General features: G+C 39.7%; 1 protein-coding gene across 3 annotated transcripts in view; it reads left to right on the forward strand.

The window, feature by feature from the left end:
* Positions 1-13,158, forward strand: part of LOC119387276 (uncharacterized) — a 425,881-nt gene that overhangs the window by 9,333 nt on the left and 403,390 nt on the right. The window contains exons 5-6 of one of the 3 annotated variants that reach the window (XR_007415406.1): positions 2,721-2,795; positions 3,219-4,686. Coding sequence is in view for 1 of the 3 variants with exons in the window: in XM_037654617.2 (XP_037510545.1) it covers positions 2,721-2,765 (45 nt within the window). In the remaining 2 variants the exon portion in view is untranslated. Of the gene's footprint in view, positions 1-2,720; positions 2,796-3,218; positions 5,396-13,158 lie in introns of those variants that run through there. The other 2 variants (XR_007415405.1, XM_037654617.2) reach the window with 2 other exon arrangements.

Below are 13,158 nucleotides of genomic sequence, written 5' to 3' on the forward strand. Positions count from 1 at the left end.
AGCAAGGAAATGGTATGTAACTCTCAAAACTACATTTGCTTAACAAGCATGCATAGACTACAGTAAATTTGGCAACAGTTTTCAAAGGTGTAAACCTATATAGCTTAACCATGATACAGCAAAAATGGATGGACTAACAAAATTGCGGGAGATTACATATACTTGTGGAATCTTGGTAAGTGAAAGTTGCTTAAAAGAAATTGCTTGTAAGTGGAACAACTTTCTGTAATACACTTGTTTTTGTACTTGACTGCTATGTATACGTGGGTATGTTTTGCTCACTAAATGAGCCTGCATTTTTTAAATGGAACATACCTCTCCTGGTCCTTTCAGGTCTTGTTTAATGATGTTCTGTAGATATGATTTTTTCTTGTGTGAAGAAAATGCATGCAAATAATCAATGCTTGATGAAAGATATTTTCGTGTTGGATAGAACATTGATACAATGAGGCCTTGCTGTAACAGCACTCGTGGTTAGAGTTGTTGCTGTTGAGCAACAACTCTCGCCATTACGTCTTGGCTAGTCAGGCTGGCAGTTTCTCCACATGGCAGATAAGAATGTGCAGTGAATTTCTCTTGCATTAGCAGAGTACACATTATCTACAACGCTGTTTATGTAATGTTCTACGATATGAAGCATGATGAGTCAGGCACGTAGCCAGGATTCTTTTTTTTGGGGGGGGCGCCCAAGGCCTAATTGTTCGAAAGAAAGTCTTTCCATGGCAAAAAGAGAAAAAAAGTTGGCCGGGAATATAGAAGGCTGGACGAACTTCGAAGGGGGGCTCCTTGCCTACGTGCCTGTGGTGAGTACAAGAGGCAGCCAGAATAGTCAGCCGCACTGAGTAGCTGTAGGTAAGACACAGTGATCCTGAGAGACAGCATCAATGTGTTCGTACCTTATGTAATGAACACATACGTGTTCGTCAAGGTCCGTCAATATACACTAGTTAGGCCATATAAAATCAGCTAATACTTTATCGAACTATTTTTAGTGCATTGGCCCCTTTGTTATAACCAGGATCTAGTTTGATACTAATGTCGCCTTAAAGAGCTCAACCTTGCATTGCTGAGATTATAGTGATGCCATGACAGCGCGAAATTTGTTGACTTGCAGCATCAATTACAAAAGGTTATGGTAATGCCCGTAAAAAGCTAAATGAGAAGGTTGCACATCTTTCTTCTAGGTGTACTGCCATGTAGCAGCCATATCAATCTCAGAGAGAGAGATAAGGCATTATATTGGACGTGGTCACGCATCCACTTTCTTGGCATTGAAATTGAAACTATTTGCAGAAACGAGTGTTGCAGACAAGTAGAGCTCTCTTGGGGCTTGCTAGTTCTTCGTCTAGCGTTTCATAAGCAGACGTGGCAACCTGCATGGTCAGAATGATGTCATTTCCTTTGATAATGGCTGAATGAGTTGTGTCAATTTATAGCTATCTGAATGCATGCATTTGTTTGCACTGTCTTGAGTTCGTGGGCTTTAGGATTAAAGCTGGCTTTTTGCCACTTTTACCAGTCATATACATTGTAATGCGGTATTGTGCAATCTAGTAATCCCACTTATTTCATATTATGTCTAAAATTTTCTTGCTGCATTTTATTTTGTGGGTGTATGTGGTACACACAGAGGTAAAGCAGTGATTTTTTTAATCTGCCTGTGTTAGTATTGTAGTGTAACTATTTCACTAGAACCTATACTGGTAAAATAAATATGGGTTTTGCCTCTATGTTTTTAGGAATTTCTACGTTTGAGCAAACGTTCATTGTTTACAAATATTCGATTGAATATTGAGATATCTGGTATTCGATATGGCTCGTATTTAAGTTTTTTTGATAGCAATAATAACAAGAGACTGAAACAAAACATTATTCTTGTGTATAACCTGTCGAAATAACTCCATGCAGACATGTTTCAGAATATGTGTCTGGCTTGATTTCTTCAGGCATATCTGTGCACTTTAGTGTTAAAAATAGGAGCCGCGAAGACAACGTTGTTCAGAAAAGTTGTATCCCATACCTTCACTTTCACTGGTGAGATTGTTTACTGGCTTTCTGAGAGCTATACGGCTGCTGTGAATAGATTTTCATTGACATTGCGCTACACCGTAACACTGGCGGTGGACATGCAGTGAGTAGGCACTGACTAGGCAGGCTAGCATAATAGGCACAGCATTAAATGGCAGATCATCACACAATGTGTGCCACTGATTGCTTATCAAGCCGAGATCATACACATACGCACAAAGGTGGCACAAAAGTGGCAAGCAGTCGTACAAAGTTCATCTTTTTCTTATGGAATGAACAAATGAAACCAACAGACAATTAAAGCCAAGGAAAGCATAGGTGACATTATTTGTGGTTTCCTAACTAGTGTAATGATTATCACTTAAACGAATTAAAGTAAACCAATGTCTCTACCTTTACTGGAAAAGCAGTACTGTTGGCATCACACTAAAGTATTGCCTCAATCCAAATCAATACTTGACTGGTGACTTCAGTTGTAGCATTCTTTTGTGAGCAAAATACTTTGCACATTAGCCAATGGTTCAGTTATGAGTTTGGGAAATCATATTACAGCATATTCAAGGTCTTTTCACCTAATCTAATGAATCAATTTGCTCAATATTTGTGTGCGTTATTTCCTTTTTTTTGTGATGTGCTGACCCATTTACAGATTATTTTGGTATGCTATTAACTATGTCTACGCTGTTCTTTAGCAACAAGACCCTGATGTGAATCCACCACTGGACGCCGGCCAATAGAGAGTAGCAAGACCTCGGTGGGTTTTGAACGTGAGCACAACTTTACGTGTTTTGAAAGTAAGTTATATTGCATACGCCCCTAGGAGTGGCCCAAAAGAATTTTGGAAGCATGTTGTCCTCTATCAAAGAAGATTAGTTATTTGTTACACTGCTAGAGTATGCCTCTATTAGTATGAGTAATGAGCTAATGTGAATGGTTTTGATGGCGAGTCAGCGTACGAGCACACATTGGAGTTGACTGTTTGCAGCTTGAAGCAAAACATGGTAATGTTCATGTTCTGAATATTGAAATGCGAAGTCATGAACATTCTTCTTCATTTACATCGTACCACCCTCTTTATTACGGTACATATACATGGCCTTGAGTCACTGGGTTGTAGCAGGAGTAAGTTAGTTTATTGCTGTAGTTTCAGCTTTCTATAATGTGCTGTAATTGTCTTTTTGCCTCAACAGCGAATCTCCATATAGCTGCCTGACAAGAGAATTGAAAGTGAAGAGCATAGGTGCAGAGCGTCCAGGATGGCATAATTGTTCTGTCTCTTCGATCACTGTCATTTGCCACTGTGCGTCATAATGCTATCATGGTGAGGAGGATCTCGCAGATCTTCATTATTTTTATTTGGTCCAGCTCAGAGCCTTGTGCATCAGTTATTGTGTCCTGTTGGAGCAGGTTGTTCATTGTGGTTGAAATTATTGATGCTGCCTCAAGGCTCGCAACTCAGTTCACGGATTTACTGTGTATGTATATTACCCATCATTAGAGCAGTGCTTCCAATGTCAGCATGATCAGGTGCGTAAAAGTTATCGATGATTTCTTGTTTGTCACGTTTTGAGCTACACTGCCGGTGTGAAACAGATGATTATTCCAAGAAAAGTATATGTTGAATATCCTTTTCTTTAGGTTTGAACCTCACTATTACAGGAAATCAGGATATGTAGCAAAGAGGATATTGCCGTGTTACATACATTGTTCATTACAAAAGTGTATGCAGGCAAATACACAATTAGACTCCACAGAAGGATAATACCGTATTTACTCGATTCTACCGCGCCCTCGATTGTAACGCGCACCCGTTTTCCGCGACAAAAAAAAAAAAAAAAGTAATACATCGATTGTAACGTGCACCCATTTTTCGTGAGAGAAAAGAACAAAAAAAGTCCGTATGAGTCAAACTTCGCACATTCAGAAGAACATGTATTTGGGTTTTAAAGAACTAGTTTCAAAAAAGTAAAACACAAAGTAAAAAAACGGGCCTTGCCGCTAAAACTGTCACCACTACGGCGGTGATACGAGTCGCGTAATGGATCAGTCCTCGTCGCTGTCGGACAACTCCTTGTCGCTGTCAACGCTCTTCGATTTCGGGAAACCGGCCCTGCTTTGGTCCACTGAAACCTTTTCGTGAAGCTTTGCTGTAAAAAATCTTCTGCTTCTGTTTGCGCCAGTCTCGCACGCACGTTTCGGGAGCTCCGAACTATATCCGAACGACCGCGATGCGGCCCGATTTCCGTCCGTCTCTCTGCACATGTAATAACTATTCTTTTAAATGCGGCATCGTGGTACACTCGTCGAGTATTTGGAGTCGGCACTTCCATGCCGTCGATGCGAACGCAGAACGGGATCACAATCTCTTCAGCACACGTACGAACTTAAAAAATGAGAGAAATCGTAGGAGGCGGCCATTTTGAAATGTCGATGGCAATAGGATAACCGAGTTTCTTTTTTTTTTTCGGTACTCAATTCTAACGCGCATGCGATTTTTGGACTCATTTTTCCGGAAAAAAGGTGCGCGTTAGATTCGAGTAAATACGGTAAATGCTAAGAATGTTAGGAAATTAATATTTTCTGCCATGAATGGTAATGTTCAGTATATTGATTTAAGTTTGCAATGCCTTTAACACAGTGCTTTGACTACTATTTAGGGTGTTGAGTGGAATGTGGTTAAAGTCACTTTAAAGCAACAGGAATATTGAAAAGGATTGGGTTAGTTGGACTTGTAATATGGCCTTAGTGTTAGGTCGTACCTGTAGTGAGCACCATAATAGAAATGGAGGGGTATAACTAAAGCATGCCATCAGCAGTATCTAATTGCCAATAATTCAGCTCATGCTGGACTCATTTTTTAAAACATTGAAAAATAAAATTAATGATGGCTACTGAAATTTGGACGCCATACAATGCCTTAATTCATATTTCTTTAACAGTATGCATAGTCTGTATTGCATGTCTTGCAGCTGTGAACATTCACCTTGTTTCCCATGACTTGGCTCTTCCATTTCTTGGCTCTTCTGAGATTACAATCGGCTGCCAAATGTAACACCAAAGATGTCTTGGTTGACTTTACCTCAAATTGTAGCCTGATTACTCAAGCCCACTCAGAGCCTGTTTACTCATGCTGTCTTTTTTAAAATCTGTAGTATTCTCTTGTTTAACCAAATATTTCGGCCTATTTGCAGCAGTGCCTCCCACTATTGTAGAACCAGTAAATAACAGCATTCAAAAGTTCAGCATGTGTCGTGCGGATGATGCACTTTGTGATGTTTCTGTTTCTTTGTGGCACAGACCATCGTTGCTGTGAATGTAGAAGCTGCACATGGTTGTCAGCAATTTTAATAAACACTCAACATCTTCATTAGTAAGAAAATTTAATAGCATTTTAAAGAAGTGTAGATGCTAAAATTTTTGACGAAAATTTCAACCCCCCCCCCATGTGGATGAAAATTTCCGTTTGATGACATGAATTAGTATCATGTGACAGCAACGTGACGTAGAGTACCAAAGCGGTGACATTATCAAACAGATGTGCCATCTGCCATATTTCACATGGTGCCTCCACTTTGCAGCATCAGTTCTACAAAATGCGCTGCTGCATCTCCCAGCATAGAGACCACATTGTCGTCACTATTGTCATTTGTTTTTGATAACGGTGGTTCGGCCGTGATATTACCTAAAAAATGAAGATCATATTTGCCATACACATCTCTAACGTCACACCTTTTGCAGCTGTCCTGACGTTTTGCTATGCTTATCACGACATGTCTGGCAAAGGAGCCACATTTTGTTTCTAGTAGGCTTGTGCGAATATTCGAGCACTTCGAATATTCGAACTCGCTTCGAAACGAATTTAAATTCCAGGAAATTTCGAAGTTCGAAATGAACGAATAGACATATATAAACCGCATGTAACCCCCTGTAAAGGTGGTTTCACTGGAGTGGAGGTAGCTATGTGGATACACCTTTTTAGAAGAAATCTGCACTGCCGCGAAGCCCCAGTTCAAGTTTAAATGAACATACAGTAAGACCTCGTTAATTCAAAGTCGCTGGGACTGTGAAAAATCTAATTACGCGGGTTTTCGAATTGACCAAACATACAAAAAGCGGGATGCAAGGAACTTCGAATTACTGGAAGTAATCAGAGGTGGTCGTTTGCTGTTCCTGCTAGTTTGCGGCTACAAGGGCTATGTCTTCCAGCAATACCTGGTCCCAATTTTACCGCTAAACAGGGGAAACGGCGGGCCTCGCTGCCAGCCAAGAAAATAAAAAAGAGTGGAAAAAAACGGTCTCGTGGTCAACTAAAATGCGCGCTTGCGGAAAAGACGTGCTTCGCTGCAACACAGTGGTGACACGGGCAGCATGTGACCTTCTCGCAGCGTCAGCCCGTCATGATGCGGTCATTCCTTCTGGTAAAATAAAGAATTTTGACCAGTTGACGGATTCGCGCTGTGTTCTGGGTGGAAAAGATGGTCATTGAAGTTTTCGAATTGAGTTTTCGAAGTAGGGGGCGGGGGGCGTTGCAGGGAAGTGTCCGCCAGCAATGCAATACGCAAGTCGCCGAAACAGCCACCATTCGGAGGTTCGCAACATCGCGAATTCCGTCAGACCGACCTTTGTTAATTCCTCTATCGAGAAAGAATGGGTAAATCATTGCGCTGCGTTGAGAGAAGCATGCGTCATGCTGCCCGCGTGTCACTGCTGTGTTGCAGTGAAGCACGTCTTTTCCGCAGGCGCACATTTCAGCTGACCACGAGACCGCCTTTTGTTTAATTTTTTCTTGCGCTGGCGCAGCAGCTGGGATGCTTCACTGTCACTCATTAGTTTACACTGCATTGCTTGTGGCTCCTAAGAGTCATCATTTCTGCATATTTGCGGCTAAATTGGTATCGGGGTGGGCACTGGCACCCAAAGTTTTCGAATTAACCGGGCCGGTACTGACCGCCACTTCAAATTATCCACTCAAATTTACATTGCAAAATACGGGGCTATGGAAATCCTTCTTTTGCGGGTTTCGAAATAGCAGAGTTCGAATTAACGAGGTTTTCTGTATTACCCTCGCATCGATCATCATTTTTAAGTTTAAGCTTGTTATACTGGCTTTATGCCTTAAGTCGCCTGTCCTCTGTCAAAATTCCCACCAAAAAGAACAAATATGCATATTCCTCGCAAGCAAATACACTTATATGTGATATGAATTATTCGAATTTGCTTCGCAAATCATTCGCTTCGGACCTAAAATTTACTTTCGCACAAGCCTAGTCATCGAAATTCAAATAAATTAGCCTGCTACCTGTCTGTCAAAATTCGCCACATCATTTCACAAGCACGCAAAACTACTGAGTCTGTATTGTGTCAGACTACCGTCTGATTTTGGTGTCTACACTACTTTAAAAGAATCTTCAGCATGTTTTAGCTCCAGCCACAGTGTCTTTTAAATTTCTGAGTTGGCACGTCTGCAATGTAAACAGAAGATATGTTGACTTTAAGAATTCATGTTAACATAGTTTTATAGTAGTTGCAAAACTATTCAGACAAAAGTCATGATGGCTGTAACACAAATTTTCAAATGCTCGGCTGTTTAAAGCTTCAGTGATGAGATTTTGTCTGTGTGGATGCTCAATTAGTACTTGGATTTGTCAGTTCTCAGAAATTGTGTCATTACTTGGTGTAATGGGGTTCACTTTGTATCTCTGCACGTATCAAAAAGTCACCTGGTGGATAAGCTGATTCGTTCTCATTATTTCACCACAGTTACTGCGGTGTTCATGTACTGTTAAGTTTTCTTTTCTGTTTGTGTGTCATGTTTTATATGACAGTTATGTGTAGTCTTTGCAAGTGTGATGTCTTTTTTTCTGTCTTCAGTGGCATGGAATTTACAGCCAGCCACTTGCTTTGTATCTGTGCATCCCACACCATGAAATTATTGCCTGTTCTGTTCATTGCATTACACATTGAATTTGTTGTGCTTCTCGTTAAATTTTGTCACATTTGCTAGTTTTAGTGTTTCTTTTAAAGGGGCAAAGGTAATCCAAGAGCTGTGTTAGTGAATTACTCTTTTACACTTCCGAAAAATATATAGAAGCCACTGTTACCGTAATGAAGGTTAACAAGCCAGAAAGGTGCAAAATCAAGAGATAATTGTAGACGACACCTTTGCGTTTCCCGCACCACGATGTTGTGATGTCATGGATAATTGCTGTGTTTTCTGAGGCCTAGCTTATTTTGTTTTTAGTGAAGATGAGCATTTTTCCTCTTTCCACTATCGCACATATACTGCCCATTTTGTTGGTAGTCACGAATGATGGCAATGGCAAAGTTTTCTCTTTAGTTTTAAATTCCATCATTGCGGATGCTTCTTAAAAGAGCCAAAGATTGAGTAAGTTTTAGGAACATTCGCTGCACTACTACTGCCCGAATGCCAAGGGAAAAAAAACGAACTTTGAAATTCACCACGTCATACCTGTGTACTTTTGCTAGGGTATCAACGCAAAATTAGAAAAAGAGGGAGAGGGGGAGTTTGCACTTCAATTCATCTTTTGATAATGAACGTCTTGCCACAAGATTGCCAAAAAAATAATTTTGAAAAAGAAACAAACTTAAAAATGTGATTCGGTGCTTCTCATTACTGTCAGCCACTCTTGTCATTGCCTTTTCTCATTATTCTCAGCAACATTTTGGGTTGCCATTGCAATGCAATTATAAAAACGCACATTCCTGTAAGTAACTTCTGTGATTGTCTTCTTTTATTTCATTATTTTTTTCTTTCGCTTTACACATGCACTTGCTTTTCAGAGTGGAGTGCTGGCAAAACACTCCAAAGTGCTGTATTGCAGAAACATCCTGCTGAGTGTTTGGAACGCTGAGTGTTTCAGTACACGTGTATATATATATATACTATATATATATATATATATATATATATATATATATATATATATATATATATATATATATAACCAATCTTTCTTTTCTGCTTGTAAAACTTGCCGAAATATTTCTTTTATCTTCAGTTTTTTCAAACTCAGTTCCTGCATTTATAAGCTTGAATTTGGCCATCGCTTTGAGTACAGGTTGTGTGATGCGAGTTGGCATGTACTAACTATACATTTTTTTATATGTCTCAGGAAGCCATAGGCTACCTGAATTTCTGTGGTTATGTTGCTGTTTAATATTCACCAAATATTCCATATGTATCCAAAAAGATACAAGTTTGTTTAATTTAAAGACAAGGGTGTACTATTCTAATGAGATGAGATTATAAGCTTTTTTTCCTTTTTTTTTTCAACGATAAACATGCATCATGAAGCCTGGCTTGTTAGCAAAAGACGTTTGAAATCATTACATTTATGCTGCCAGCTGTAGATTTAGGCTCTTTGGTTGTATGTAGTTAAACAAGCAGCGCATGACTAGAACATGAAAGGACAACATACCCTCTGCTCTTGTGTCCTAGTTTTACTTTTGTCCCATTAGTAGCTCGTTTATGCTGCTCATTTTCTTGGTGCACACGCAAGTGATGCAATAGTGGTCTCCTTTTTTTTTCCCTAGTGTTACTATAACTTCTTTCCTGTATGTGTACCTCTCCACACGTTAGTTGTCAGTGTCATGAAAAAGGCTGTTTTTTACTCGAGAAAATACGGTAACTCTGATGGCAAGGAGTGTTGTCTGCCTGCAAATTGATCAGTCTTCTCTCTTGCGAGACTGTATTCGGCTGGCTTCTCCCAGAAGAGGCAAAGTGAGAACTCTCATTCCAAAATATAGCCACAGCTATTTAGTCACTTAAAAGCACTGTTTCTGTTCACTGCTGGTACTTTCTCCTTACCAGCGTTTCAGATATTAGGCTTGAGCAATGCCTCTATCGCATGCAACTCATTTCCTACTTCAGAGATTCACCAGGCTGGTATGTTGTAAGGTGGTTGTTCTTTTGAAATGGTAATTTAAATATAAATTTGCCTCCAATATTCTTTTCATTGCAATATCTCATCTTACTGCGACTTGCATAATTGCAATGCTCCGAGCATGGCACCCTTTTTGTGCTTCCCATGCATGAAGTTTTTTTAAAGTTTAGTTTTTGTCATTAGGTACAAACCTGCTTTAATGACAAAACTAGTTTGAGGAACGAACTCCTTATTCTGCAAGGTTAATGGTATCAACCTAAATGTTATTATTGCCTTTGCAAATGACAAAGCAAGAAAGTTGTCCTAAGGTTATGCATGGACAAAAAAAAAAAAAACATTCCTCTGCAATCAGTTTCTTACGAGTTCACTAGAGAGCACCTCTTTGTAAGCATTCTGGCAGTTGAAAAACTTGTCACACTTAAGAGGTGAAAGATAATATCTAGCACGGTTTACAATGCATATTGGGCCACATTTCTCTTGAATGTCTTCCTGGGCTGTCTTGCTGGCCAACTTTGGAACTGGAACACTTGATCAATAAGGATTTTCTGATCCTACAAGCAATATGGTGCGTGTTCCTTCGAAGTGAGACACATGGAACAATTCTAAAATGTGCAATTCTTGTTATCAAGCATGCACTGGATTCAGAGAGCGGCTTCTTAGCTTTCCAAGTATGAAAGGTGTGGCAATTACTCAAGTCCTGCTGCTAATGTATGGTCACTGTGTTTTAAATGTGGTTTCCCAGTGTTCTAGAAGCTGCAATTAATTGACCACCTATAGCAAAGTTAACAGAAATGCGCTGGAGCAGGGCAATGTCTTAAGTACTTGTTTTCTTGTTCTTTTTTAAAGAATATAAAAGGGATGACAGGCCAATGTCAGGCACGTGTGCTCTTTTGACAGTGACAGGACCCCCCGATAAACATGTGTGAGATAGCAGAGTGCTTCATGCAGCAGTAATGAATGAGAAGTTCACAGCGAGACACGGTTTTCATTTTCACGATATGTTTTTATTTCCATGCTACATGTGATAAAAAGTGCGTTAATGTTATGTGGGCCAGTCTTCCAAAGGCCCAGGGACTATGAAACAGTGATTGTGAGTCAAGGTGTTGCCGTCAAGAGGCAAAACTCGCATTTGTTACTCAAACAAGAAAAATAAAGAAAAGCCACCGAGCTTCACAATCAGGACTACACTGTAAATCTTTGGAAAGACAAGAGAGTTGTACCGCTGATGCAGTGTTGTATGAAATGGAGAAAAACAAATTTGTAAGTGTACAGTTGTAATAAAATAATGACTGTCATGTAGCATCACAGCTTCTTTTTTTCATATTGGTTGCCATGTCTACGGTGCACTCGTCGGAGATGAAGCTAGGTTGCTCCTATGTGAGCGAATTCCTGCGTAAATGTTGGCTGCAATGAAAGTAGCTTTGGCTGTTTCTTGAGATAAAGAGATGTATAATTAAGGATACTATGTAATTAAAACAGTAATTGTTTGCAAAGTTAATGATAGTAGATCAGAAGACTAAAATGTTGCTTTAACTGCGCAAGGTGAATTTAGCAATTGCAGTTAAAGAACAAATAAAAGTGGACCTAACATAGCACGAACGTTAGAATGTAAAATGTCAGCAAATATTTTTCTTTGTTTAAAAAATTTGGCTTCAGTTCAGTCGAGCCTGTCTTTCATAGCTTTGCTTGCAGTTTTAACTAATGCTGTCAGATGTAGGGAAATTATGCAGTCTCCATCCATGACTTGAAGAAATCAAATTACATTATTGAACCCCTGAACCTTGACAAAAATTACACCATGCAGACTGATTTTGTTAATGGCTCCTTTTTTTTTTATTCTTGCAAGACAGCTAGCTCACCAAACATAACACCATTCACTTTAAGCGGAGAGCTTTAGAAACAAGCAGTGTCTGTGTATCAGTGAAACATGCCGACTTGTGCTTGCAGAAATTCGGAATTGACCACTGCCCAATAGATATGTTCACACAAATTTTCGACCGGCTTCTAGTCAAAGTATGCGCCAGCTAATGCGGTTTTATGCATTGGGAAATAGGTTTGATAAATCATGTCAGCGTTTTGAAGTGCAAGTTGACAGATGATAAGCAGTAAAATATTTTTATATTGGAAGCAGTTGACAGCAAAGGGATTGGTTTATAGGCTGACATGCAACCTATCTTCTCTAGCTATATGAGTGGCTGGTTGAAGACTGATGTTTGTAGATAACAGAACATGAAATTGTTAATGGGAAGGTAATGTACAATTACAGCAGCATGTTGGGCATTTGGTCAGGATATTCTTCCAAGTTCTAATTAAAGTTCTATGCTGCTCTAATATGTGGGCCACTCTTGATTTCTTTCATGCTGAGGATGCCTGTGTACTGAAACCGGGGGCAGTATTTTTTTTACCTCGTCACCTAGAATCGTGCAAATGGATGGCTGACATTAGTTTCCCGGCTTTTGTCAAAAAACCAGAGAAGAAAACAATAATGACAAGCAAGCTTCTTTTTTTTCAGGCTTTCTATAAATATTAGAGATATTAGGGGCAGTGTCCGACAGACTGCTTGGGTATTGAATGGCAACAGCAAAATATACCCCACAGGCGAATGAAATACCACAACATATCAGTCCGGCAAGAGGGGAGCTCTGACATACATGGCAAAAGTGTCATTTTAAATATAGCACAACACATCAACAACAGAGAGAACAAAAAAAAAAAGTATTGTCTTACCAGTCATGCACGCAAGGAGCAGTACACATCAGAATATACACCAGCAATGGACATAAGTTGACAAGAAAACAGCTTGTATTATAAATGCACAGGATTCACGCGCCTAAAACGTGACTAGGATAATACGCGGGGAAAGGACACACGTACATGACCACAACACACACATGCACAAGGTCCCCGGTGAACTCTTAAAAATAGCGTCAATGATAGCTGTTAATCGTTTTGCAGCAGTCATTAAAAAGATGCGAGTGAACAGTCTCAAACAGTGCAAGTCGAGAGTGGCTGGACATGATATGGCGTTTAGCCATTGTGATGCGCCAACAAATATAACTGGTGAGGATGTCGAATGTGCAGCCTTTTCCAATCTTTCAACAAACAACATGCGAGCAATACCAGTGGAATAAGAAATGTCCAGAGTGGAGCACGAGCAATACCATGCAAATGAAAAAAAAAAAAAAAAAAAGGTTTGCTGATATCAGAACCTACTGGGGTACATCCA

Source organism: Rhipicephalus sanguineus, chromosome 3 (assembly GCF_013339695.2).
Source record: "Rhipicephalus sanguineus isolate Rsan-2018 chromosome 3, BIME_Rsan_1.4, whole genome shotgun sequence".
NCBI classification, from domain to species: domain Eukaryota; kingdom Metazoa; phylum Arthropoda; class Arachnida; order Ixodida; family Ixodidae; genus Rhipicephalus; species Rhipicephalus sanguineus.